Below are 27922 nucleotides of genomic sequence, written 5' to 3' on the forward strand. Positions count from 1 at the left end.
ATGGCATTGGTTATCTCTCAAATCAATATTCAAGATGCTTCCATTAAGGCATGATCCGTATGCAACTACTAGTTTGTTTATTTTTCGAAAGAAAAATAACATTTTGTTCAATTCGGATTCAATTAAAAATGTTAGATATATCTGGTTGCTCGGTCCTTCTTGGTCAAGTTTTTATTTGATAAAGAGGAAGCAATAAGAAAAGAGAACAAACCTTCGTGGACCATGCAAGTTTAAACGAGGGTATGAAATGTGATCAAACCTCAACCCCACAGATCACCAATGGACTGTTTAGTGGAGAGAGAGGATGGGAAGAAAATATAATTTTTCCTAATTAATAGTGAAGATGGGATCTAGATAAAAGTTACAGAAGATTTGATTTTTTTCTTGTCTCCATTTTTCTCTATAATTTTTCCCTTATTTTTTTCTCACTTATTTCAATCTTCTCCATGATATTTCCCCTTTACTAAACAAGGGTACATCATGTATCACGTTGTGAGAAATTAATGTTGATCTTAAAACCTTTCGAGCTAAATGTTGATCTTAAGTACAAGAATGCTAACTTTTCTAAAATTTGCTTTATTCTCTCCTAATATTTTGTATTCCCACGTAAGATGAAATTGTATCTTGTGTGACATCAGGGATGTTCGTGAAGCTACACCTACACATAGCCAACAAGTGAAACCCGAATTTTCAAATGGGTTATAATATTCACACAATAATAACTCCTCTTATTATCTACTTTAAAAAAGTTTTTTTTGAAAAGAAATCACTCGTTTAATTTATTCTTTACATATCTATAATAATAATAATATTGATGCCGGACACTTTCTTAGTTTCTTTTCCTCTCTCCTTTTCCTTTTTCTCAACATTGTGGAAATGAATAGGTGAAAAAAGAAAAGAAGATAAATAGGTAAGAAATAGATTGGAAATAGATATTATTTGGTTGAAAAAAATACAGCAAAAAAATAAAGTGAAAATTAACTTTTTGAGATTATTTGATTTTAAAAATAAATTTTTTTTTTATTATTATTATTATTATTATTATTATATAAGAAATCATATACAAGATAAAAAGAGAGCCGAGACATGTCATAATCAATTATAACGTGAAAAGAAAAACATTTGATGAGCCCCACTAAATTTTTAAAAACTTTCTCTTCATTTTCACATGTTAAACAATTCATTTCTTTCCTCTTCTCTTCTATTTCCACCATACCAAACACACCATAAGAATAGTGGAATTGCTAAGGATAAATAATGATGGAGATAAAAGTTAATAGAGAATTCAGTAAATGCTATTTCTTATGAAAAAACAGGAAAGCAAAAATTAATGATTTGACCAATCATAGAACCAATAAGTAATAACCATACATGGGTTGGTTGGAGTGAAAATTAAGTAACCAATCACATTTGAGTTGTTATATTCACGTTGTTTTGTTCAATAATTTTAAATTTAGCATTTTTCTAGAACATTACAGCAACGTTCAAATCTATGCAGAGGATCTGAATCCCTCCCGTTAATGAGAAAATGTTCCACTGTTGTTTCTTTCTTTTCCTCATTTCCATCAACGGGAGCTATGAAAATGTGTGATACTATCCCCTTTTTCAAAACTGGAATCGAAAACGTGACAAGTGATACAACACATCATGTTTTGCAGCAGCTTGGGTAAGACCACACCGCATCTTCATGTATCACATGAAAAAATTACTATTTACATATGAATCTTTTCTACGGATGGCAGAGATTGTATCAGACGCCAAATCAAGTATTAGCACATGAGAAATACATTAATCCTTAAATATTTCAATCGTTGAGTAATTGCATGGGCAAAGTCTACAATTAAAAGCGTCAAGTTACAATGTTTCAACAGGGAGACGAAAATTCAATAAAAAAATATCAACATGGAGGAAGGAGAAGCTGTCATCCTTAAAGAGAAAAATAAAATAAAACCAAAAGGTGAATTCCTGTCACTTCTAGCAGATATGGATGGCACCAAAAACCCCCATCTACAAGACAGATAATTTGGAGATATCTGAAATTGAATAGCTTTTTTCAATCTTCTAATCATTTTGCCTTATTCTCAGGTCTTGACGAGAACATGATCAATTATTGCAGGGAATCCACCATGACTAAAGAGGGTTTTGTTGATACTGAATCTCCTATGTCATGTATCTTTACACGGGTTCATAGAGGCCTAAGACATGTCCATCAATACACCGCATAGCTGCAACCTGATCACAAGAAAATCACATCAGACCTTATAACTTATAAGTCCTCAGCAATATCAAATTCAAAGCTATGAATGAATTGCAATACCTTTCCATGGACCTCATATTTGATGGGTCCATCTAGTTCAGCTCCTAACGCCATTAATTTAGTTAATGTACTGTTCATATCAGTCACAGTAAATGACAGAAGCGATGAGTACCCTTTCTGTGTGGCTTGCTGCTCACTGTGAAATTGAAATTTGAAAGTGAATCAGCAGCTGACCACTCCATGGACCAATATTGCACGCCAAACATTTCTATTAAAATCATAAAGAAAGAATAAAAAAAAAACAACTGAATAAGAAAGTAATCTTGTTATTAGTCATTGTTAATTAAGGCTTAATTTGGAATGAACAAAATATCGAACAGATGGAGGGCGTGAGAAAAAGGAAGGGTACTTGGGAGAATGCATGAGGGCAAGCTTGAGAGAACCGGATTGGAGTTCGGCCCAACGAAGGCTGCAGACATTGATGCTGAAGTCCAAGCCTTGGGAGTAGAAGCGTGCGGCTTTTGGAACATCCTTGTGTAGTTGTAATATCCACCTGAAGGACGCTGCCATTAGGGACACCGTCTGCTTTTCGATCTTCTTCTCAGACACACGTGTGGTCCCGAGTCACGTCACGCCTCTTCAATTGGATTCTACCATTGGGCCCGACCAATTTGGCCCGTATTATTTTTTTTCTCCGGTTATCACAGGTCACAGGACCTCTTTGATAGTTGCCTTAACCTCAACAGGCTTTGTCATTAGCTTCTATTTTAATTTTTACCTTATTCTTTGTTAATTAATAAATGCAAAATCGCTTTTAAAATATATTTCCATAATATTTCTCTTCAAGTTTAAATGTTTTCCACTAAATACATGGATCAACCCACATGTTCTAACTCAATCAAAGGCTTTGAATTTGAATCATAATCATGAGTACATTTAAACAAGATTATTTCCAATGAAAAATATACATGATTTAGACAAAAAAAAGTTTAAATGTCTAAAAGAATTATTTTAGTGTATCTAAATTGAACATAACTAGGAGCACATTTAAAAAAAAATGCTCCATAGTCAAGAATGGATAGCTAGTCGATTATTTTGAACCCAACCCAACAAAAATTAGCAGTTAATAAATGAACCACAAACTTATTGAAATCCTCATTCATATTATACTATTATCACTGCTTTTGTAAGTTTTTTTTTTTTTTTTTGAGAAACTCTTTTGTAAGTTATTCATACTATTCACGTAACCTAATCTTGTAACTTACAAAAACAAAAATGGTGATGCGCGGCCAAATAAACATATATAATTATAGATTAATAATATCCATGAATCAAATCATGGTTTGTCTTAATAACGCATCACAGTATGAAATTTTGGAGCAAGCATGTCATAATAATGAGAAACAAAAAACTATCCAAAATTGTATACTTGTTTTTTCACTTCTCAAGACTCGATCCGATTCTTTTAGCTACATGCGTGACATCTACAGTAGTATATATAGAGAGAGAATAAAACCCAAAGGAGAAATTTGTTACAGATACAAAGTGAAAATTATGAACAAAAGTTGCACGTGAAAGGAAGAGACGAGGGGGAAGTGTAATGACCACCATCAACAGGATGCAAATTCCCCACAACTTATTATTTACCTTTAGCCTGAATTTTCCAACATGTTATGTTTAAGCTAAACCACCTCTAAAAGGAACCTTTCAAGGCTTTTAAACGCGATCTCTGCCCCTTGGACCTAGCTTCAAGAAGCTTTGCTTTCAAAGTATTATTACTCTCCTTTGATCCTGAAGGCACTTTGGAAGCCTCTGATATGTCAAGGTCTTGGGATGCAAGTTTTGCCATCCACTGCTTCACAGGGCTTGCCTGATTCCTCCATCCAGCATTGCTGCAAGAAGCCTCACCATAATTATTTTCAGCATGCATATTGCCACCTTCCGATGCCAAAAGTTGACCTCTTAAGAGATTATCAATAATGTGATTTTTACTGGAGCTGTGCAATTCAGTGGGGATATTTTTTCTCTCAGAATCATCATTTTCGTAAATCTCAAAGTGTTCAGACTTTTCAGATACAATTCCTTCAACTGGCCTAGTATCTGTGGTCTTCCCCTGATCTGCATCAATTGACTGGGACTTCTTATGCGAATCAGATGACATGGCCCAAGCAATCTGTTCTTCAAACTCCACTTGCAGGCTACATGGGCTACGATGTTTTAACCCTTCTCGTGGTATTGGTTTTTTCTTTGGTTGGTTGGTTTTTGATGTCTCCTCAAAAATTTTGCCGACAGGCTCTTCTTCATGTACCTTAGATCCCTTGTTGCTTGGCTTGTTCAACTCAAAACAATTTGAATCACTGCCCACAGAATCATCGTCATCACCAACCTCTTGTGGTGCACTGACGGCATCATTCAGTGGTACAGATTCCAAGGAATTACGGCAATTCCTTACTGCAATATTTTCTGTACTCCTACTATTTTGTTTAGCTTTAAGGAAAGTCTCTATTTCAAGACTTAGTTTATCGACTATGGATTTATCCATAAAACCATTATGAACTGCTTCCAGCTGCATTTGCATACGTTCATCCAGCCACAATTCAGATATGTGGAGGATCAAACGATCATGATCAGCCCCTTGAACCCATTCCTTATCAGACTTGTGTTTGACAGTATGCACCTCTTGTTCGTATTCATTTATTCCCCTAGCAAATTCATCACATAGGTCCTCCAATAGTTTTCTTCTTGTTCTCTCTTGATTCAATTCCTTTATGGCACTAGTCAGAGAGGACTTCACCTCAGAAAGATCCCGAGCTAGTTTCCTGTGTATGCTCTCTGATCGTTTTCTTAATTTCCTCTCATCCTCAAGTTCATCCCTCACAGATTGAATGGCAGCATGGAGTTGATCCTGCTCCTTCCTCTTCCGAACCAATTTATCCTCTGCAATTTGCTTCATCAGGTCATCAATCTCATGTCGACCTGCTTGTCGGTCTCGAAGCAACTCTTTGATCCGAATACGTGCATGATCTAGCTCTGATTTTAATGCTTTTATCAATGAAATGTTAGAAGCATGTTGTTCTTCCAAGCTCCATATTCTGTTTAGCACTTTTAGAAGTTCTGTAGATGTTTTGAGACTATAATGTGGCTCCCCAATCCTTCCCTTAAATTCCAAGGAACTAGTAGGAGTGGCTCCAGGATTATAGGGTGTCATCTGCAATCCAAGAAAGGACAAGCACAGCATTCAATAAAGTATTGGATAAATATTAACTATCCTTTGTACGCAACAGATGATGAATGATCGACCTAGTATTTGCAGTAAATGTTTTAGAAAACACTCTGGCACAAGAAGGTAGTTCTTGAACCAATGTTTAGAAAGACCTACACTTCAGTGGTAATTTATTCTGAAAGTATACCTACAAACACAGTGACTCAAACTAGGATTTTGTTTCATTCTCTAGACAAACTTACGATTTATTACATATGCTCCATTTATAGATATCATTCTGAAAAATTATTTTGGCAGCCAGCTAAACTACAACAAAGCTGTTCCTGGCATGGTATTTCATTATATTAGATAAAATTAGTTATTGACTGAATTTCCCAGTACGAGGGAAATTGGTTACTCATAATAATTTATATTTCTCCCATGATACACTGATAGATTATTATTCAGATAACTTCTAAAGCCTAGCCGATCTTGTACATTGAAATTGTGACTACGATGTATCCACATTATACAAGATGCCAAATTGGTAAATCCCGCAAAAGAAACATGTTTACTTGGAAGGATACTATCATGTGCCTCATTATAGTTAAGTTTTAAAGGTGTTAGCCAGTAGAAAAGAAAAAGAAAGGTCTGGGGCAAGGTTGATACTCACCTCCATGGAACTACCATAACTTGCAGGAGATAAAGGTTGCAGTGCATGATTGTTTCTCTCAATTGCCCGATGATGCTGCATCAGGGGTGCTGCAACATGCCTCCTCAAACTGCTGGCGCTAGCAGGCTGATGAAAGAGCAGAGAAATATCAGTTTAAATGAACTTCAGATTACACAAAAGTAATGGGGAAAATGTCAGTTCATAATTAAGCAGCATCAGCATAAAATGGGTCAAAGAATCAGGTACATCAAAATTTAGATTCAGTGTGTCCTTTAAAAAACAGACAAGGAAGGAAATTTTACAAATATAAAGTATAAATCACAGATGCTGAAACAGCATTTGTCATTAATATAATAAACGACAAGTCAACAAAGATACGGTAAAGAAAGAAGAAAAAAAACTAATATTATTAATTAACCTAGTAGAAGTAGTAGTAAACATTAATCCCCAACATCCTTCAAGGATCATCCATCGCCAAGACAAAAAGAAGGAGTACCTGATCGGGGGAACTGGGAGAAGCATCAGCCAAAAAGTTGGAGATGTCCGGAGCCCTGTGTTTATGAAGGATGTAATGGTGGTGGCGGCGAAGTCTGGGATCAGCGCCGACTCCGCCGCAAGCGGCAGCGTTGTTAGCAGAACGATGATGATGCATTTGAAAGAGTGGGAAAGAGTGGTTGAATTCCCAGAGAGCCGCGGCGAGCTTTCTAGCAGAAAGAGAAAGAACGCTGCTGCTATGGTTGTTGTGAGCCCAAGACCAAGAGGGCACTGGAGTAAAGGGGCCCCTACTTTTCCCTACCAATACCCCTCGCCTTAACTTTTCTCCCAATTTTTCCTCCTTTTCCGCTTCACCTTCCTCGCTTTTCATCTCTCTCTACCACCTTTATTTATGGCTCTCTCTCTCTCTCTCATCGACTTACCTGTTATCTTTTCATTTATTATTTTCTTTCCCCTTTTTGTTATTGTTAATACACGTGGGTGCGTCTAACACTGTGTCTGGCGTCCAAATTTGTTCGGTGCGCTCTGCTACTAGTACTACTGCTTGATTCATTCACAAATAACTATATTGTAATCTCATCGATCTTATTTTCTTGAGATTAATTACCCTCTTGTTTATTTTGTAAGAAATAAAAATAAACCTCGTATTTACGTTATACTCATCTTTTTTAAAATTTTGAATCAAGTTTTTTTATAATAATTTTATTATTAATCTAAATCCTCTCTTAAATTATGAGAACGTGGTTTGTGTTTCCTTATAATACCATTGAAGTTCCAGTTGAATGATACACCCATTACGTTTGACCCTCAACAACAAAAGCTAAAAGTTATAAGACATTAATGACCTGACCGAACTTCTTATTCATAAAATTACTTGAATAATTTTTTATGAGATTTTATTTATAAAGTGTATAAGAAGAAATGAGAACAACTACTGTTAGGTGATACGATTAAAATTGTGCTTTTAAACTTTTAATTTTGAAGATATATATACGCGCGTGTGGAGGGAACAATACATCTTACTGAAAGTAACTATTCAAGCCTACAATGAAATTAACGTATAGGATGAATTTATTTATGTGTAATACTTACATAAATATAACTAACCATTCTCGGTGGGATTATGAATGTAGGATACTGATTTAATCTTGTGTGGGGATAGGTATCTTCGTGTACCTTCTCCTATCATTATTTTATAAATGAATAGCAGTGAAAATTATACATTATAAAAATATATTTAACTGACATTATTGAAAAAATATACTTATATCATAGACAATTTTGTATATCCAGTGAGATGTCATGTTGCTGTGAATGGTAGTAGTAGCTAATTTAATAAGTATGCCAAAAACATCAAACTTTCTTGGGGAAAAAATACATTCATATGTAATCAACTTTAAATGTCATTGAGAAACGATGGAAGAAAGTATCGAAAAAAAAAACGATAGAAGAACCAATATTTATCTCAAAAATATTATTTTATCTGTTTCTATTTATAAGGCCTGGATTTAAAATTTATTTATTTATTTTTATAAAACTTAACTAATAATGTTTTTTATATTAATTATTTTATACTAAAAATATTCTTTATTGGAAGAAGAGAAACAATGTATTGATAAATAATTAGAAAAGAGAGAAAAATTAATGATAAAGATAATTCTAAAAATAAATTATAAATTTAAGATACATTTATTGGTATAAACTAAATAATCAATTTTTTTAATGTTGATGAATTCAGTAATTTGAGTATATAGAAATGGAGGGAGCATTCTTATTGAAAAATAGATAGATAGGTAAATGACTTTAAATCTTGTTAAGAAAATATACATATTATAATATAAATATATAAATTTTGAAGATTTAAATTTAAAAAAAGTTTGTTAAAGAAAAGTAAAGAAAAATGATGTTTAGATAATTTAGTTCATCAAAATAGCCAACACGGAGTTGCAATGGACATTACTCCTATATGGTTGAAATCTATCTTGGTGAGGAGAAAAGTGAAATCTATTTTGGAGAGGAGAATCACATATGTATAAAATAGAAAGTCAGATATTAAATTATAAATTTATGTCGGTGATAAATTTAATTGTACAGAGGTATAAGTATACAACCGTTTACAACTAACTAGATATTTCATTAATTAACTTATTGTTACTTTACTATTTATAATAATTAAATTTAAAATGATATTTAATTTTTTATAAGACTCCATTTATAATATTGTTTGTTTATCATCTTTTGTCACATGAAATATGACAGTTTTTATTTTTTATTTTATCTCACTTTTAATTTAATTATTTTTTCTTTCTTTCATAAAAAAATTATATATAATTTATCATCCATAACAACTCTTACCCTTCATCTCGCACAACTCTCATTTTTTATCCATCTTTCCTCACATGAAACTGGAATTGTAGACCATAATATTATTATATTTTTTTATTCATTTTTTATTTTTATCTAATATTTTGTGATTTCTAACGTTAGTTTATTGCGTTGATACATATGCGATCATGCACATTTAACTTAAGGGATTAGTTTTTCAGTATAGATGTATTTTTATGAGTCTTTTATTTTAATTTTTTAAAGTATTTTGTCCAATGTGAATACACAATTTTTTGAAAAGCATTCTTATTTAATTTTATTATGATTGGATTAAGTATGATAATTACTTCTTTAATCTCTTTTTTCAACTTTCTTTTTCTCTATTTTTATAATTTCATTGGTCTTTCAATCTTAGGTTGAAAATCTTTTTTCATGATTTTGTTATAAGTTTTAAGGAAGGAAACTAACACGATGTCGAGGTTGAACGATATTAATGACTAACGAGGGATTAAGAGAGCAGTTGATAGGTAAATTAGTCTAATGTGTATATTAAATGGGGATAGTTTATTATTATTATTAAAATTTTGTTATGGTGGTAATATTTTAAGGAGATGTTTACCTGGTATATCTATGGAAACATGTAATAAGAAGTTAATTGAAAATAATATTTATTTATTTCTATATTAAAATTTAAATATAAACGTAATGTCTATGTTAATATTTATAAGTAAAATCAGATTTAATTGAAAATTGGAAAGTATTTTTTAGAATTAAAATAATAATATATGATTAAGTTTTTAATTAAAATATCAATAAGTGATTAAGTTTTAAAAATTAAAATAATAATAAAGTGTTAAGCTTGGAAACTAAATTAAAAAGTTAATTATTTTTAGAAACATGAGAATCACGTAAAAAAATTTACATCAATGAGACATGACATGAAAATGAGTCAAATAAACATATACATTAAAAGATGTGTTAATTTATTATACTTTTATATATTCATTTTTTAATTCATTTTTATTTAAAATATTAATATGTGAGTCTTACACACTTTTAAAAACTAAAATAGATATTTATCTATAAATAAGTGGACAAAATTAATAATGAAGTATATTTTTTTGTTAAATTTTAATATATTGCTATAAGTAAGTTCTAATGTTAGTAAAAGTATAAAAAGATTACTCCATATGTCTTTATCTATAAAGTCCAATTACCTAATTAACAAGAAATGAGAAGAATAATTAATTTAATTAATAATAATAAATTTGTGTTCCAATAAAAAAAGTAATAGATTTATCCTCAATTTATATATATATATATATATATATATATATATATATATTTTTTTTTAAAAATTTATTGTTGTTAATATTTTTTCTCTCTCACAAATATGTGTCAATATAACTTTTGACTATTTAATTAGGGATATTTTTATATAAAAATAAATCATGCAAGAAACAATTTTTTTGACGGAGAGATTGAATCTTATATAAAACAACAATTAATGCAGAAAAATTGATTGAAAGATAAGGATTGGGCCCGTGAACGAAGATTTTCAAGTTTTTAAAGAAGGTCAATTTCATACAACACCAGAAACAAAAAAGCGCGTATGTGAATAAAATACGGCGTTCTATTTGGTGGTCAACTCGGTGCCCTCTGTTTCGTAGTCACAGGTAAGTAAGTTCTCCATTTTGCTTTCCGATTTTCTGAGTTTCTTTTCCCTTCCCCTTTCTGTCTTCTTATGTGTCTCCTTTTTTTCTAGGAATCAAATCTCAGAACCACTAAGTGAATCCGATTCTTCTTCTTCCTTCACCAACCATTGACGTTAAACAGGTGCTCTTCTTTTATTTGCTTCCTCTCTTTCTTTGGTAATCATTACTTTTGCTTTCAAATATTCCTGCCGATTATGAGCACAACATGCAAACTAAATGACTGGTAATGCCTGCCTCCTTTTTAACCTGCTCTTGTTAAATTCAGCCACTCTCTAATCAATATACTTAATACTTATTATTATTGTTTACACAAGACAAATTTATATTATTATTATTAGTCAAAGGCACTCAAAGGTTTGGGGTTATAAGACTCATAACAAATTGTTGAGAAAAAGAGAGATGCATTTTCCAATACGTTCGTCTTGCTGGACATGTTTGTGCGTTGCGTGAGTGACTTGTTTTGACTGTGCGGGAGAGGTGCCGTCTTTCAAAAGATTTGTTACCCTGATTTGGAGTGTGTTTTCAATGAGTACTTACGGTTTTCATTTGATTTTATTAGTTTTCTGTTTTCTATATCAGAGTTACATAACATAAGATTAAGAATTTAAGATAAATGTTTCTGCAGAAATTTAGTTGGATCTGCTGTTAGTTGTGGATTTTGGACTGTTGAAATGGCTTCCAATGCTACATCTGGAAATGCTTGCCCGCAGCCAATGAAAGCCACATCAAACGGTGCGTTTCAGGGTGACAATCCACTTGATTTCGCGCTTCCCCTGGCTATTTTGCAGATATGCCTTGTTCTTGTAGTCTCAAGGGGACTGGCATATCTTCTTAAACCTTTAAGGCAACCTAGAGTTATTGCAGAGATCATTGTAAGTTCATTTCTTTTCTTTGATTTTTAATCAATCTAATTAACTTAGCTTATATTTTCTGGCTCATAATATAAATAAATAGCAAACAGGATTGACACATCTGATCGAGTTTTCTTCACACACTTGTGATTTGGATTCAATTCTCAGATTTCTCCTGTTTGCAAGTGATATTTAAATTCTACTATAAATCCTCGCTAAGATTGGGGGTCTTCTCTGACCTTGTGGGGGGTGTGCCTTCCCCTAATAAACTTTTTTTTTCAAGAAAAAAATAAAACTAGTTATTTGAATTAGTAAGATCCAATTCTTTTTCTCTGTTTAATAGTTACAACTTACAAGAGAGTCCCTAGCAAATAGGGCTAAGAGAGAGCAATATGACTCACAGGGAATAAACCATTCATCATTTGCTTCGTAATCAAGTTGAATTGCTACTAGTTCACGAGGCAATTGGCATATGACAAGAGTTTTTCGTATCCAATTTCTATATAATTTCATAGTCTCCAGATTTCACTGTGTTTCACTAGTCTAAATGAGTTATATATATAATGTGAAAGTTATCGTGTATAATGCAATGTGATTTAAAACAATTCATAAGTCGGGGTAGAGATGTTAGAGAAACACACATGCCAAAATATGTACAATGGTTTTAAAATGTGTAAGACTGCTATTGACAGGGAGGAATAATTCTCGGGCCATCAGTGCTTGGACGGAACAAAAGCTATATGCAGAAAGTTTTCCCACCCAGGAGTCTTCCAGTATTAGACACTTTAGCAAACATTGGCCTTATATTCTTTCTATTCTTAGCAGGCCTGGAGTTAGATCTTAAATCTCTGCGTCAATCTGGAAATCGAGTCCTCGCTATTGCTATGGCTGGAATAAGCCTACCCTTTGTAATAGGAATTGGTACGTCATTTGTTCTAAAGCAAACTATTGCCAAAGGTTCAGATAATGCCGCATTCCTTGTATTTATGGGTGTTGCTCTGTCCATAACTGCATTTCCCGTATTAGCCCGTATTTTGGCCGAGTTGAAACTTCTAACCACAAATGTTGGCAAAACAGCTATGTCAGCTGCAGCAATTAATGATATAGCTGCCTGGATTCTGCTTGCTCTTGCTGTTGCCTTGTCAGGTCATGATCGATCTCCACTCGTGTCATTGTGGGTCTTCTTAGCTGGGTGTGGTTTTGTCATTTGCGCAATCCTTATTGTCCCTCCGATTTTCAAATGGATGAGCCAACGATGCCATGAAGGTGAACCAGTTGAAGAGGTATACATATGTGCTACATTAGCTGCTGTTCTGGCTGCTGGGTTTGTCACAGATGCTATAGGAATCCATGCCATGTTTGGTGCTTTTGTTGTCGGAATTTTGGTTCCAAATGATGGACCGTTTGCCAGTGCTCTAGTGGAGAAAGTAGAGGATCTAGTGTCTGGTCTATTTCTTCCTCTTTATTTTGTTTCAAGTGGATTGAAGACTAATGTAGCCACCATCAAGGGGGCGCAATCATGGGGTCTTCTGGCTTTTGTTATATTTACAGCTTCGTTTGGGAAGATTCTTGGGACTCTTTTTGTTTCACTTTTCTGTAAAGTTCCTTTTAATGAAGCTTTGGTGTTGGGGTTCTTGATGAATTGCAAGGGCTTGGTTGAATTAATAGTCCTCAACATCGGTAAAGATAGAAAGGTATTTCAATATTCTTGCTCTCACTATTCCCTATAATCTGTTTAACAAGGTGCGTTTTCCTTATCTATTGTCATGATGGATATTTAATATATCATGCATTTTGCAGGTTTTGAATGATCAGACCTTTGCCATTATGGTTCTTATGGCTGTCTTTACTACCTTCATCACCACTCCTCTCGTGACTGCTGTGTATAAGCCTGCAAGAAAGGGAAAAATAACAAATTACAAATATAGAACAATTGGAAGGAAAAATGCAAATAGCCAACTGAGGATTCTTGCCTGCTTCCATGGTGCAAGAAATATTCCATCGATGATAAATTTGATTGAGGCTTCAAGAGGAATACAGAAGCGTGATGCACTTTGTGTGTATGCAATGCACCTTAAAGAATTCTCTGAGAGGTCCTCATCAATGTTAATGGTACACAAGGCAAGAAGAAATGGGTTGCCATTCTGGAACAAAGGCCATCATGCAGATTCTAACCATGTTATTGTGGCATTTGAGGCTTACAGGCAACTAAGCCAAGTGTCTATTCGGCCAATGATTGCAATCTCATCTATGAACAACATACATGAAGACATTTGTGCAACCGCTGAGAGGAAGGGAGCCGCAGTCATTATTCTTCCATTTCATAAGCATCAAAGATTGGATGGTTCACTAAATATCACCAGAAATGATTTTCGATGGGTTAACAAAAGGGTACTTGAGCATGCACCATGCTCAGTTGGAATTTTTGTTGATCGTGGGCTTGGTGGTACATCCCATGTCTCCGCAAGTAATGTTTCTTATCGTGTTACAGTGCTTTTCTTTGGTGGTGGTGATGATCATGAAGCCCTTGCTTATGGAGCTCGTATGGCTGAGCACCCTGGCATCAGATTGCTGGTTATTCGCTTTGTAGGGGAACCAATGAATGGAGAGATTGTAAGAGTTGATGTGGGTGACTCCACTAGCACCAAATTAATCTCACAGGATGAGGAATTCCTCGATGAAATTAAGACGAAAATAGCCAATGATGACTCCATCATCTATGAAGAGAAAGTAGTAAAAGATGGTGCAGAAACAGTTGCTATTATCCGTGAGTTGAAAAGCTGCAATCTGTTTCTTGTGGGTTCAAGGCCAGCCAGTGAAGTTGCCAGTGCTATGAAAAGAAGTGAATGCCCTGAACTTGGACCTGTTGGTGGTTTGTTGGCATCACAAGATTACCCCACAACTGCATCCGTTTTGGTGATGCAACAATTTCAAAATGGGGCGCCAATAAATTTTACTATCTCGGACTCAGAAATGGAGGAACACGTACCTGATCGGGATTCAGAATCTGCTTAACGGTTCTCTAGGATCGCACCAACTTGTTTGGGCTTTTCTGAACTCCATGCAGCTTTGCTTTACAGTAGTACTTAATAGTTCAAAATTTTATTTTCCTTAGAATTGGAATTGATTTAGAATTGGAATTTTTATTATAGGACTGAGTTGTGCAAAGATTTATGGTGTAAAATTAGGATTCTAGCATCAATTCCAATTCTATTTTGTAGTTGTAAAATCTATAATAGTAATAAAGGTATATCCCAGTATATTTTCCACTTTTCTTTAGAATCTTTTACCCTTTAATTGTTATTACATACCACTTCACTATTCTATTTCAACTTCCCACATTAGTTACATTGATTACAAAAATTGCACATTAGTTATATGGGTGTAACTTCATCCCTTTTCATTTTTGAAATTCATACCAAATTTCATTTTTATTTTTCAAATTATTATAGTGGAGTAAAGGTTGGGTTGAATGGTATTTGTTGGAACTAGGGAGTAGGGTAATTCTCTGCCAGACTTAGAAAGAGGGAGGTTTTATTTTGGTAAGCCAAATTAAAGGAGGGAGGTAACTGATCGGATGATATGAGATTTGAAGAAATTGAATGAAATCGATTCGGATGATGCAGGTCGATGCAAGGATAAAATAATTAAATAATTAAAGTTTGATTTTAAGATATATTAATGCTTGTTATTAATTTTTTTCAAGTAAAAAAATACACGTGTTAAATAAAAGATTTCACATATCAAATTTTTTTTTGAAGTAGAAGAAATCTCTTATAATTTTTACTTTATGTCTCATTTTTTATTGAACCAAAATTAATATTTTTTTGTTTTACGTTAAGAGTTCACAAACGTTCTTTAATTCTCTGTATTAGAGGCTAATCTTATTTATGATGTATAACTATTATTCATTCAATAAAATTTTACACGTAATAAAATCAAACATAAATTCTTTTATTGCATAAATCATTCCTAGTCATATAAAAACAATAGCTTACATGGCACAAAATCATGTTTGTCTACACATAGAAAAGCTTGTCATCATTTACCCAATTTTCTTATCATTTATTGGTTATGATTTCAAACCTGTTGAATTACCAAACGATTAGCTGATGTGACAATAAAACTAATAACGTGATTTTAATCCGACTTCTAGTTGGTGAATGGGGATGAATTCATTGAGCGGAACATTAACAATGTTGTAGTGGCTTAAAATCTATTTGCGAATTAAAATTTGATGATTGCTACATTAGTACATTAGCAAGTGGGAGTTGTAGTTCTGTAGTACATAGTTTCCCCCATTTCTAGTTATTTAATTCTTAATTTATTATTTTAATCTTAAAAAATAACTATAATATAATATAATACAAAATAAAAACATATTATAAGTATTTAGACTAAATTATTTTGAGATTGAAAAAATCGAATTAAAAATATAATTTTTTTTTAAAAAATAAAATTATTTTCTTAAAATATTGGTTTGGTTTATAAAGCACGACTTATTAGAGATTCATGAGTCAAAACATTTTTGAGTTGAGTTGGACTAATAGTGGCATAAATTTTTTATATCTCTGTCCTTGGTGAGCTGCAGCTTAAACAAGTTGTTGGTTCATGAACCACTTATATTTAAAAAATAAATAATTATAAACATTAAAATCAAATTATTATATATATATATATATATATATATATATATATATATATATATATATAACATGTCAATAATTTTTTTAATCTCTATAAATTAAAACAGAAAATTATGGAAGTAATATCTTGTATTTTATATTATTTTAGTGTTTCTATAATAATATAAAATATAATAGTTGTCATTTGTACTATAAAATAACAAAAGATAATACATAATAATATAAATAAAAGAGAGTGCATCAATCATAACAATAAAACAAATGCTGGAAATTAAAATATCTCTCTCTCTCTCTCTCTCTCTCTCTATATATATAAACAATTAATCTTAAAATAGAAATTAACACACATATAATAGAAATTAACAACACATGTAATATTAGACTTATTATTTAAACAAATAAACACCAAGCAAAATAAGTTACCCTAATATAACCTATTTGGTTAAATTGAGCTTAGCCACCATAAAATAAATTCAGCTTGAATTCTTACAACTCAATCTACCTGATTCATGTTATTTGACTCATAGTGTCAATGCATTAAATTTGAGACCCCTACTTTTTTTATCCGTATTTGAGCACCTACTCTAAGTGTAGCATGGAATTTAGAAGATGAATTCTGCACCAACCACACAGTTCGGGTTTTACAAAAACAACCTTGACCAGCTAAAAAAAATCTTGATGGCCACCTTAATTGACTAGCTATAACATTTATCTTCCTTTATTTATATTTAAAATTTAGAGTTATTTTCTTTGAATCCACACGTAATCTAATCAAGACCTAATATTATAGGAGAGGGTCCCTAATTTCTCTGGTGCCTCGCCAATCATGAGCATGCTTGGAATTCCGTTGAATCAAGCTTGAACGGACGTTGGCAAAAGGCACTCCTAGTTATCTTTTGATTTAAACGGACGTTTGGAAGGTAATGAACGGAATTTCAATTTTCAAACATGCACCATCTTGCTAGTCGTAGACGTTAAGCTAACCAAAACAAGTTCTTTTTTGCTTCAACACAAACAGACTTGCACAAACTTCACGTATATATGTTGAGCTGGAAAGTCTTTAATTATTTGCCACTTGCTCCTCATCACCCATTGCTTTATGCGTCTATTTAATTTGCTCCCTATCAATCTCAACTTCAAAGTCCAATATCTTGCATTGACACTAGTTACAAACTATTAATTTCAACAACGAGACTCATTTTCATCTATTTTCCTATTGTTCCTCTTCTCGTTCGGATCTTCCACTACTCCAACCACCAGTTGGAGAAAAAAGGTTCGTGAGCCATGCCAGAAGTAAGTTTTTTACTTTCACGACATTATATACAATGGTCACAACTCAGAGAATGCAACTGCGGCCATTGTGGGTGCACCCACATGGGCCAATAGAACAATCTTGGCTGGGCAGAACCATTTTGGTGACTCGCCCCAAGTTGGACGCGCTCAGGGATTTTACATGTACGACAAGAAAGACGTTTTCAAACTGCTTGGCTTGGTTTTTCCTTGGTGTTCAATTCCACCATGCACAAGGGTACCATAAACTTTGCTGGTGCTGATCCTTTGATGAACAATACCAGAGACATTTCGGTTATTGGTGGGACTGGTGACTTTTTCATGGCAAGGGGAGTGGCCACTCTGAGCACGGATGCTTTTTCATGGCACGGGGCTTATCCAAGGCAGGAGCAGAGGAAGGAAGTGCCATAGAAATTAGAAATGCACTCTCACTTACACTCACATTCACTCCACTCTTCTTCTTCTTCCTCTTCCTCCTTCCACTCTCCGCACCTCAACTTTCGCCACCTCCCGAAATGAAACCAAATTTCCAACGCAAGCTTACAGGAATTCCAACAATTCGCCTGGATCACTTGCTCACATCTCCAATTGGAAATTCTCCTTGCCTCCTCCTCCTCCTCCTCCTCTTGTTTCTTCTTCTGCTCCTGCTATTACTAATTTATCCACCAAACTTCTCAACTTTATGCTGCTCTTCGGCTTCCTCACACTTCAAGATTCTTATCCAGCACTTGCTTCTTCTTCTGACATTTCCACTATATTTGGGGATATTGGTGACTTAAGCACAGGTTTTGCTTCAGTTAGGAAAATCTCCCTGTCACCTTTTTTAATTACAATGCGTTAAAAAATAAAAAGCGGACAAATGAACCGTAATTTGATGTATTGCAATTGACAATGGAGAATGCAGCTTTTCTTTACCATTACTTAAACATTTATTATTACTTATGTGATTTAGAGTGTACTCTACCATTTTATCTAGAATCACTTGGATATAAATTACTGCGCTACTCAAAAACAATATACTTTTGCTTCTTTTATGCTCCGTCACAGGCGTTTCTGCTAATATTTTTCTCTGAACTGGGAGACAAGACCTTTTTCATTGCAGTAAGTGCACATTAATCGCATTATCACTAAGCAAATAACACGATCCTATTGATTTGGGTGTTTGATGTTTTATGCAGGCGCTACTAGCAGCTAGGAATTCAGCTGGTGTTGTTTTTATTGGAACATTTGGCGCACTTGCGTATTTTTTATTGTTTCACGGTGATTTAAATGTCCTTGCACTTTATTTTTTGACTTGATGGCGTTTTTTTGTGACAAATTTAATTTTTATTCACTGACACGGTCAATAAGAAATAATCTTAGATATGAATTTTTAAATAGTTATTGTTAAAGTCAATAAATTTATCATATTTGATTAAATGACAATATAAAAATACCTTTACCCATTCAATGTATTCTAATTAAATTTGTTTATGATTACTCGCCATGCATATAAGTCTATTCAAACAACTATGGTGAAAATATTCACAACCTAGAATGGTAAAATCCTGCAGGGAGTTGGCTTGTGGACAATATTAATAGACTTTAATGGTTTTTTTTATGTACCTTCTGGAAAGGCAAAGTGGTGCATTTGTACAGAATTCTTCTGGCTTATGTTGTGTCTAGAAGTAAAAGAACCATATCAACGTTTACGGAGTGCCACTTTTATAAATGCTAATTTTTTTTTATTTATAAGATGCATGTATCTTCAGTTATACACTTCTCTTTAAATCGTTAATATTAGAGTTTATTTGTTATTGGCAGGGCAATGACTCTGATATCTGTTGTCCTTGGACGAACTTTTCATTATGTTGATGAAATCTTGCCATTCAGGTTTTTTCTTATTTCCTTGATTCATTTATGAACTGTGTGCTTATAAATATGATTTGGCCATACTGGGAGAGTGAAAATAATTCCAAACTTCCAATCATTCTTCACATGTTTACAATTAAATAATATGATTAACATTGTCTAGGATATGGTTTGAAAATAACTCGAAATGTTGTTTTTCAACCTTTACGAACCTTTGACCAACTATGAAACAGTTTTATCATAATACAACGTCAAATTTCTTCTTAACACATATTTAATCATTTGCAAAAAATTATTTGCTTGTGACGCATACATATCTTTAGTTTGTTGACGTTCTTCCTTGTTTTCTATAAATGTCGTTACTTCTGTGCCTTCCTTTGGGTTCGGGTCTAAAACCATGTAACGTGAAGTCATTAATCTGACTATGAAAGACTTTTCAAAAACTTCATCTAATAGGTTGCTTTGCACAGGTTTTGAGAAACTGATTTACCTATTGATGATATTGCTGCTGTTGGCCTATTGGTAAATATCACCTTCATGTGTAGTAAAATGCTTACAGACTAATAGTGTTTGCTATGGCACACATTATTTACATTTTCTGTTTTAGATTTACCCTCTCTTAAGTTGTACTGAATTGACTTCAGGTGTACTTTGGGGTCTCTACCCTGCTGGATGCCTCATCCAGTGATAGCCAAAAATCCGATGAAGAGCAGAAGGAGATAATATTTGGTATCTAATCATCATTTACTGCAGCACAATGTGCCTACATGAATATTGGTTTAAGCTCAGTTTTTTTATTCTTCACTTTGAACTGGTTCACAATATTTTATATGGTTCCTACAATTTAATGTTTCCGTTCTTAACCAGGCAGAGCTAGCAGTTTCCGATTTTTCTGGAAATGGGGCTGGGATACTATCAGCTGCCAGCACAGTTGCCAGTACTTTTCTCTTGGTTTTTGTTGCTGAATGGGGCGATAAGTCATTTTTCTCCACAATTGGTGAGTTCTAAAGTTAGAAATTTTGGTTCACAAAAACTAACTGTTATATATGGACCACTTATAATTATAACACCTTTCTTCTCATTAGTATCATTCTTTTATGATATTGACAGAAATCTTGCTCTGAAATCCCTATTAAACAAACCAATGTATAAATAAATAAATATTGATATTGACAAATCTTGAAGATAACTTATCTGCTTGTCCTGTAAAGAGTTGAGTGTCAATTGATTTGGATCAGTACAATTTCAGTTTATATAATTTTCTTGTTGAATTTTCATTTTTTTTTCAAATACCAAGACATGTTATCTTGCTTCTTGTCATGCACTGAACTCATCTTCAAAGATCCTGAATTATTTTTCCCCTACTTTTCAGCCCTAGCAGCAGCTTCTTCTCCCCTTGGAGTCATAGCTGGAGCACTGGCCGGTCATGGTGTTGCAACTTTGGTAACTCTTTTTTCAGTAATAAATTGATAGAACTTCTAAATGTGGGGATCTGCTCTTTCAAAGTAACAGTAAATGCTTTGTTTAACATTGACATGCATGATAATATTTAATTTAAGCTTCTGGAACAGTATACGAAAATTGGATTTGCCAAAATCTGCAACTGAAGGGCAACAAAGAAAAAAGGAAATATATTAATAAACTGGCCGTAAATACAGGCCCAGTGCAAAATGAGTTGCTGATTACTTGTACGGTTGTACCCATTTTCTAAGTGCTCTTTGAAGTTTAAACAAACACTTTCGTGATGGCTTTTGATAATTTATTCTAAAACATCTTACTCGATAATATAAAAATAGCTAAAGCAGGTCTCAAGCTATATTTTTGTTGTTTCCTGATACGTGAGAAGCTATATTTAATACCCACAACAAGCTCAAAATAAATAAATAGTGAAAATGAGGCTATCTGAAGAAGACCTTGGCAATTTTGGTAGAGTTTAATTCATGTGATTCATATTTTCTGGACCGACTGTCCTTTCACACATTCAATTTGCAATATCTTTGGGCTCTTATATTCTCAATGTATCTTTTACATATATGCTGCAGCTAGCTGTACTTGGGGGTTCTTTACTTGGGACGTATTTGTCAGAGAAGGTAACTTCTTGCTTGATATGCTGTATTTTGTTGGTTCCAATCTCATGGTTCTCCCTGTTGAGTAACCCAACCAGATTTTATAAATATGAAACTCTCTAGACATTTGCTATCATCTCAAGCAGATAACTAACCAATTTAACCAAAAGGGCGTAATACTAGGGAAAATAGCTGAAATTGAGTTATGATCTTTAACATGCTTTTCTTAAATCGTTGCTACTTATAGAATCTGGCTCATGGAGCTCTTCTGTACATAATTTTCTGCAATGGAATTCCACTATTCCTGCATAAAATATATATGATTGCTACGAACAGTGCAATGTTAGACGTTCATCTAGTGGGCCTTATTGGGAATGAATATGTTCTTTCACCCGGATAATATATATAGCCAACTGAAGTCTCCATGCTGGTTTGTATTAAGATTTAAGACTAAAGAGCACCTTATTTTAAGCGTACGAAAATGCGGATGCTCTTATAATCACACATTTTATATTCTGTAGATAGTGCACTACAATTGAAGCTCGGACCTACATTTGTGTTTCTGTTTTGGAATATTACCTTCATGCAGCCATAAACTAAAAACACCGTTTTTCATTCCTTTTGAAGGTTATTGCCTACATCGGAGGTGTTCTCTTTCTCGTCTTTGCGGCAATAACCTTATTTGAAATTGTGCAATAGGGTTAAAGGAAATGCAATATAATCTCGGTGCAAAGGGCTCAAGAACGTAATGACCTCTAGAGTTGTATGATTCTGCACTCCCATTATTAATGGCGGCCCCAGAAGGGGAAAAAAATGTATAATACAGCATCTGTTTTAGGAATAGTTTATTACCTTTTAATGCAAGCCTCATAAATTATGTCATGCTAGTCATTGAAATTTTGTTATTTCATTTTAAACGAACATTTTAAATACATAAATTATAAATTATGTGAAAAATGACTTAATTGTTGATAATTATTCCGTGTAGTATACCAGTATTAGTAAATGAACATGAAATGTAAAAAGTATTATATATTTTAAGAAAGTTTCTTTTTTATTAGTAATCAAAGTTATCATTTTTATTAGTTTAAAAAGCATTTAATTTTGGAAAAAATTAAAATTAGTTTAGTTAACGGAATATTATTTGAATAATAATTTATCAATGTAAGTCATTTATCTAACGCGGAGGTGTGTATTACGAACATAATTGGGGTGTCAACTAAGACCCTCTATTAAAGAAAATAACTATGAGTTAATATGTAAACTAATAAGAAGGAGGAAATATAGATTTAGGAACTATTTTTTAATTTTGTCTATTTCGGATATTAATATAAGTTTGATATCAAATTCAAGGAATAAACTTTAGCATCTAGCTAGAACTTTTCACATTTGGATTTAAAATCTTTAAAATAGTTTCTGCACAGATACAAAAATCACTTAGGATGCTTCATCAAATAAACAAAGAAGACCACTTAATGGATCGAGCAACATGAATAACAGCAAATTATAAATTCAAAGATGTTTTTCTTTTGTTTCATTAAATTAGTTACGATAGTACACTTAAAATAAATAATTACAATAGTGACTAATTTCCGCCAAATTTAAGGATCAAAATGTTAGCTTACCCATTTTCTTGATAAAAATTGTTTAACTGTGAAGTTGAATAAAATATTAAATTAATGGAATAATTTGTTAAATTTGGATTATCTTTACAATAATAATTTAATACTATAAATCAAGATTTTTATAACAATATTTAACCATTTTATTTAATATAACAAGTGAAATTTTTAAATAGAAGTTTGTAATAAATACCATTTATGAAAATTTAAAATAAAACCAGTGTCTTTTAATAATAATAATAAAAAATTATGAGAAAGATTTAAGCTTAAAAGTAGATACTACACACATATTGCTAGTACGGGTGAAGCGATTTGTAGTATAACTGAGAGTATGTTTGAGATGACACGGTGAAAAAAAAAATTGTGAACCTATATAAACTATTATAAACTAAGAATTTGAAGTGAACCTATATAAATTAATAGCTTTGAGGGGCTGAGAAAATGACTTCGATCCTGAACAATAAATACTTTGTTAAAAAATAGAAGTTGCTCTGTTACTCGTGTCAACCAAAGTTGATAACTTAAAAAGGAATAAAAAAACTTAGCTTAATTTTCAAGGCTAAAAAAACTACACGGCCATTACCTGAAATGATGATGGCTTTGTCGTTCGATCATCAATGTCTTGTGTCGCCCTCCTCTCTACCCTTTTTTCCATAAAAAATTCATAATCCCAATGTGTCGAAAGTCAAAACCCTAGCTAGAATCGTTCCCCAAGCTCTGCGGAAACAACATAATTAAATCACTTCAAATTGAGGAATTACTATTAATTACAGCGAGGTATTAAATCTTAATTCCTCTTTAATTCGCCGTTGATCTTGTTCATCTACGACACTATGCTGTTATGTTTTTCGAGTCAATCATTTGTGTGCCTTTTCCATCTCAATCTTATTTATTTGATTTGCATTTGCTGAATGAACTTGGAGCCGTTAACTGAGATATATTTTTTTCTCGGTCTCTGCTCTACGCTTTGTAGGTAGGTTATTTTATGTTGAGTGAAGGATTCTGAATTTCAAGGTAACCTATGGAAGATACCTGGCTTTCACTTTCCATATAATTTCCACAAAGACAAACTATATTTTGTGTTAATTCAAATTCTCTGTTTCTATTTTATTTGTTCTGTTTGTGCATATTTTTTTGTTTTCCTCATCATATGGTATGCTTGAGGAGTCATTTTATATTTTGGTTTGAATCTGTTATAAGAATCCTGTTTTTTTTTTTTCTTGAAAAAATGTAAATTATATTAAACTCAAAATGATACACCAATAAACGGGGCATATCCCACAATTACACAAAATCAAAAGTCTTCCTAATACAAGAAAAATTATATCAAAATGCTAAAATAAATACAATAAATACGTTTATCTATACATAAGAAACTTAATTTTACTAATAACCTTTATTTTAGGGATTCAGAAGTGCAAAAAAGGGAAGAATTTAACCAATATATTTTTCTAGTGCATTAGACTCTAGACCCTGTGAGTTTTACTTGTAATGCGGATCAAATCTTTGAGTTGTCACTTTGGGGGAAATTTTACAAAACTGCCCCTGTAACTTTCCCTTGTGGCAGCATCTGAGAGAGTGAGTGTCCATCCCCAATTGAATTGGCTTGTTAGGGGGAGATATTACATTTCAAATTTTTAAGGAATAATTAATAATGTTGTTATTGTTCAAAAGTAAACTTCTGTTTCTGATCTCTAAAATAACAGCCCTGCCTCTGATACTCAAAATTAAAATGTGGAACATGAACCAAGAATTGAGTCACTGGTTTTCGTCTTGGTTTTCTTATTTTATTGAGACTTGGATATCTTTTTCAATCAATTTTATTGTTTAACTGCTGAGTGTTATAAATAAAAATATCAATTTTAAATTATTGTTCTTATTGGATCAAGCAGTTTTTTTTAATATATATTTGTGTTCTTTTGCCTTATTGGATCAATGGTGATTGCAATTTGTTATAATGAGTTGTTAACGTTTATAATAAAATTTGACCGTGTGTTTAATCAGGTTTAAATATCATAAAATAAAATTTTAAAAAAAATATAATATAACATTATAATATTAAGGATTTATGAGATCAAGCGATTTAATTTGGTCTAAAATGAATTCAATTCAATGGTGATTGCAATTAGTTATAATGAGTTGTTAACGTTTTTAATAAAATTTGACCGTGTGTTTAATCAAGTTTAAATATCATAAAATAAAATCTGTAAAAATATTAAAATTTTAAATATAATATAACATTATAATATTAAGGATAAGGATTTATGATGAAAAATATAATTATTTTTAACAAATAAAACATATTACAAAAAAAAATCTGTAAAAAATGTTACAATTTTAAATTTAACATTATTATAGAGATCAACCGGATTAATTTAGTCTAAAATGAATTCAATTCATTATCAATTAATGGTGATTGTAATTAGTTATAATGAGTTGTTAACATTTTAAATAAATAAATGCTAAAATAATTCTTAGAGACTATAATTAAAAACTTGGAGACTTCCTATGTGAGTAGATAATCTTGAGCAGAAAATTTTAGATGCAACTCAATTGGCAAGATAGAAAGATAATAACTACTACAATCTCCTTATTCGTCGTATAAGTAACGCAGAAGCATAGTTTTCAAGCCGTTCCTCATTTTTATTTTCATTTATAAAAAAAATCACTTTTATATTTCCACTGAGAAGCTAGCCGGGGTAATGCAGTTCTGTCATTTGGATGACACAACCAAATTAAACAGGTAGAAATCTATGGTACTCAACTGCAGTCAATTAAAACTTGGAAACAATCAAAATGCATACAGAGACATACCGTCTATCAAAACCAAAAGTAAAGCACAGAACCAACAAAGTATGTAAAGTAATGAAGTTCCTAAAACATCCATAAAGCAAAACTAGCAAATCAAGCATCCACCCTTTCCTCCTCCAAGATTAGAGTCTTTCCTGTTGGTTTTGCCAGTAGATCTGTGTACTCTTGGAATGGAGATTTGGAGAAGCGAGTCTCCTTCCAGAATTCTGGTGTCAGGAATCCATAGGTTTTCATCAAGCAATCAAAAGTAGCCTGTCAAAAATACAAAGCAACATCATTATGGGTACTAAAACAATATTAGAGCAATTCTTTCATGGACATTAGCCTCTATACCAAAGGATCATGCACATAGATACACACTGGCCTCTCTAACAAAGGATCATGCACATAGACACACGAGTAACAAATCACACAAGTGATCCATGATGCATTTTGAATGCCTTCAATTGCAGCAAAGACACCATAGACTAACTTACATTGAGAAATAGTGCCTCAAATACATTAAAATCAATACTAAATAGTGCCTCGAATATTAAAAGATCTTTCAAATGGGGCTCCAAACTTTACTAAAATACATTAACATAGGTACTGGGTGAAGATTATTCAATAATCAATACTTAGAAAATTACTCAAATAGTTTTATTGCTTTAGAAACTACTTAGAAGAAACAGTAATACTTCAGAGACAAAATTGGTAGTTTATTCAAACACATTCATACACAAAAAGCCATACAATGGAACTACCTCTCTTGAAGAGTAGACTGTCTTCTAAGTTAGAAACACAGGCAAAAGGTAGAACAGTAGAACTATACATGAATTCCGTAGTCTAAAACATCCTCATCAACAATCAATAACGAAACATTCAAACAAAAAGAAAACGAATTATTCCATTAAACAAAGATAATCCAAAACACAAAATCAAAACAAAGCCCATCAGAAACACTCAAATACGATAAATAAAAATTCACATAAAAAATATAAAACACAAAGGTTTCAAATTGAACTCCGCAATTGCAACTGTGACAATTTTTTCCCCAATTTCAACACTCACGCATTGCAGACAATAATCGCAAAAAACCTCGAATGAATTTAAAATAAATAAAAATTAAAATCCACATAAATAAGAAAAAATTAATTGTCACATTTGAAGCACGACCCTAATTTGCCCTAAATTTTTACAATGTCGTCGGCAATCTAAAATATGAAAAGTAACAAATTGGTAAAAAAATACACAAACCTTAACGAAGTTGCCGAGGGTCTTGGTGGATCCTCTGGAGGAGGTGAAAACATCATCAATCCCCGCGAACTGCAGCACCTTCTTGGGAACCCTAGCCGCCACGATCCCCGAACCTCTCGGCGCGGGAACCATCCTAACGGTAACGGAGCCGCACTTCCCCGTAACCTTGCACGGGACGGTGTGGGGCTTCCCGATCTTGTTCCCCCAGTACCCCCTCCTCACGGGGATAACAGACAGCTTCGCCAGAATAATCGCGCCACGAATAGCTGTCGCCACTTCCTTGCTGCACTTCACGCCCAGCCCGACGTGGCCGTTGTTGTCTCCGACGACGACGAAGGCCTTGAACCGGGTCCTCTGCCCGGCCCGGGTCTGCTTCTGGACCGGCGTGATCTTCATCACCTCGTCCTTGAGGGTGGGACCCACGAGCGTGTCGATGATCTGGTGCTCCTTGATCGGGAGCGAGTGGAGGTAGATCTGTTCAAGGCTTCGGATTCTTCCCTCCTTCACCAGGCGGCCCAGTTTGGTCACTGGGACCCATTTCTCCTCTTCCTCGCGGCGGGGACCTCGGCGCCGGCCTCGGCCCCTGTCACCTCCGCGCCCTCGCCCACCAAAGCCGCGTCCGAAACCGCCACGGTCGCTGCCACGGTCGCCACCTCCGCGCTCTGCCATTAGGGTTTTGGTTTTTGAGGGATAAAAGAGAGTGCAGCCTTTAGAGGATGAGAAGAGAGGATGGCAACGTGACTAGGTTTGTGTTTTTTTATAGGGTCTATGTGGAGAGAGAGCATGTTTGGTTACAGGTTTTGATGAATAAGATATTCCTGCTAAATGAGAATTTTGTCTTAAGGGTTTGGTCATTTTTTATATTACTTTTTCTTTTTCTTT

The 27922-nt window shown here is 33.3% G+C and overlaps 5 protein-coding genes across 10 annotated transcripts; 2 read left to right on the forward strand and 3 right to left on the reverse strand.

Moving 5' to 3' along the window:
• Positions 1-1788: 1788 nt before the first annotated feature.
• LOC100812515 (uncharacterized) lies at positions 1789-3015 on the reverse strand. Of its 2 annotated transcripts, XM_041006547.1 has the most exons (4): positions 2667-2855; positions 2430-2525; positions 2318-2361; positions 1789-2232 (listed from the first exon to the last, which is right to left on the reverse strand). In XM_041006547.1, exons 1-4 carry the CDS (start codon positions 2785-2787, stop codon positions 2176-2178), a joined length of 318 nt encoding a protein of 105 aa, XP_040862481.1. In that variant the 5' UTR covers positions 2788-2855; the 3' UTR covers positions 1789-2175. The 2 variants fall into 2 exon arrangements, with proteins under 2 accessions (XP_040862481.1, XP_003538247.1); XM_003538199.5 differs by having other exon boundaries at positions 2318-2453; positions 2667-3015.
• A 654-nt stretch (positions 3016-3669) lies between these two features.
• Positions 3670-7064, reverse strand: LOC100814663 (uncharacterized protein At5g41620). The gene is made up of 3 exons (XM_003538203.5): positions 6629-7064; positions 6133-6258; positions 3670-5465 (listed from the first exon to the last, which is right to left on the reverse strand). The coding sequence occupies exons 1-3, from the start codon at positions 6995-6997 to the stop codon at positions 3951-3953; spliced, it is 2010 nt and encodes a 669-aa protein (XP_003538251.1). The 5' UTR covers positions 6998-7064; the 3' UTR covers positions 3670-3950.
• A 3446-nt stretch (positions 7065-10510) lies between these two features.
• LOC100781515 (cation/H(+) antiporter 18) lies at positions 10511-14787 on the forward strand. 5 transcript variants are annotated; one of them, XM_003538637.4, is made up of 5 exons: positions 10511-10628; positions 10718-10788; positions 11293-11539; positions 12211-13212; positions 13319-14787. In XM_003538637.4, exons 3-5 carry the CDS (start codon positions 11339-11341, stop codon positions 14531-14533), a joined length of 2418 nt encoding a protein of 805 aa, XP_003538685.1. In that variant the 5' UTR covers positions 10511-10628; positions 10718-10788; positions 11293-11338; the 3' UTR covers positions 14534-14787. The 5 variants fall into 5 exon arrangements, with proteins under 5 accessions (XP_003538685.1, XP_014619256.1, XP_006590501.1 ...); XM_006590438.4 differs by having other exon boundaries at positions 10614-10632; XM_014763770.2 differs by having other exon boundaries at positions 10604-10788.
• Positions 14788-20115: 5328 nt separating this feature from the next.
• On the forward strand, positions 20116-22272 carry LOC100782599 (GDT1-like protein 1, chloroplastic; the record flags this gene model as incomplete). Its single annotated transcript, XM_041006775.1, has 4 exons — positions 20116-20302; positions 20678-20748; positions 21348-21395; positions 21999-22272. Coding segments are annotated over 4 exons (378 nt in total), but the record flags the coding sequence as incomplete, so codon positions are not given.
• A 3475-nt stretch (positions 22273-25747) lies between these two features.
• LOC100820352 (40S ribosomal protein S2-4) lies at positions 25748-27853 on the reverse strand. Its single transcript, XM_003538214.3, has 2 exons — positions 27041-27853; positions 25748-26056 (listed from the first exon to the last, which is right to left on the reverse strand). The coding sequence occupies exons 1-2, from the start codon at positions 27707-27709 to the stop codon at positions 25898-25900; spliced, it is 828 nt and encodes a 275-aa protein (XP_003538262.1). The 5' UTR covers positions 27710-27853; the 3' UTR covers positions 25748-25897.
• Positions 27854-27922: the final 69 nt, after the last annotated feature.

Source organism: Glycine max, chromosome 11, assembly GCF_000004515.6.
Source record: "Glycine max cultivar Williams 82 chromosome 11, Glycine_max_v4.0, whole genome shotgun sequence".
Taxonomy (NCBI): Eukaryota; Viridiplantae; Streptophyta; class Magnoliopsida; order Fabales; family Fabaceae; genus Glycine; species Glycine max.

What these genes read in the sequence shown, in the direction of transcription:
- LOC100781515 (XM_003538637.4), top strand. Translation starts at nt 11,339, where the DNA reads ATGGCTTCCAATGCTACATCTGGAAATGCTTGCCCGCAGCCAATGAAA. An exon ending in GAGTTATTGCAGAGATCATT is followed by an intron (nt 11,540 to 12,210) that starts GTAAGTTCATTT and finishes TGCTATTGACAG; the next exon opens with GGAGGAATAATTCTCGGGCC. An exon ending in ACATCGGTAAAGATAGAAAG is followed by an intron (nt 13,213 to 13,318) that starts GTATTTCAATAT and finishes TGCATTTTGCAG; the next exon opens with GTTTTGAATGATCAGACCTT.
- LOC100812515 (XM_003538199.5), bottom strand. Translation starts at nt 2,827, where the DNA reads ATGGCAGCGTCCTTCAGGTGGATATTACAACTACACAAGGATGTTCCA. An exon ending in GCCCTCATGCATTCTCCCAA is followed by an intron (nt 2,454 to 2,666) that starts GTACCCTTCCTT and finishes TCAATTTCACAG; the next exon opens with TGAGCAGCAAGCCACACAGA. An exon ending in AATATGAGGTCCATGGAAAG is followed by an intron (nt 2,233 to 2,317) that starts GTATTGCAATTC and finishes TCTTGTGATCAG; the next exon opens with GTTGCAGCTATGCGGTGTAT.
- LOC100814663 (XM_003538203.5), bottom strand. Translation starts at nt 6,997, where the DNA reads ATGAAAAGCGAGGAAGGTGAAGCGGAAAAGGAGGAAAAATTGGGAGAA. An exon ending in CTCCCAGTTCCCCCGATCAG is followed by an intron (nt 6,259 to 6,628) that starts GTACTCCTTCTT and finishes CTCTTTCATCAG; the next exon opens with CCTGCTAGCGCCAGCAGTTT. An exon ending in GTTATGGTAGTTCCATGGAG is followed by an intron (nt 5,466 to 6,132) that starts GTGAGTATCAAC and finishes CTTGGATTGCAG; the next exon opens with ATGACACCCTATAATCCTGG.
- LOC100820352 (XM_003538214.3), bottom strand. Translation starts at nt 27,709, where the DNA reads ATGGCAGAGCGCGGAGGTGGCGACCGTGGCAGCGACCGTGGCGGTTTC. An exon ending in CCCTCGGCAACTTCGTTAAG is followed by an intron (nt 26,057 to 27,040) that starts GTTTGTGTATTT and finishes TATTTTTGACAG; the next exon opens with GCTACTTTTGATTGCTTGAT.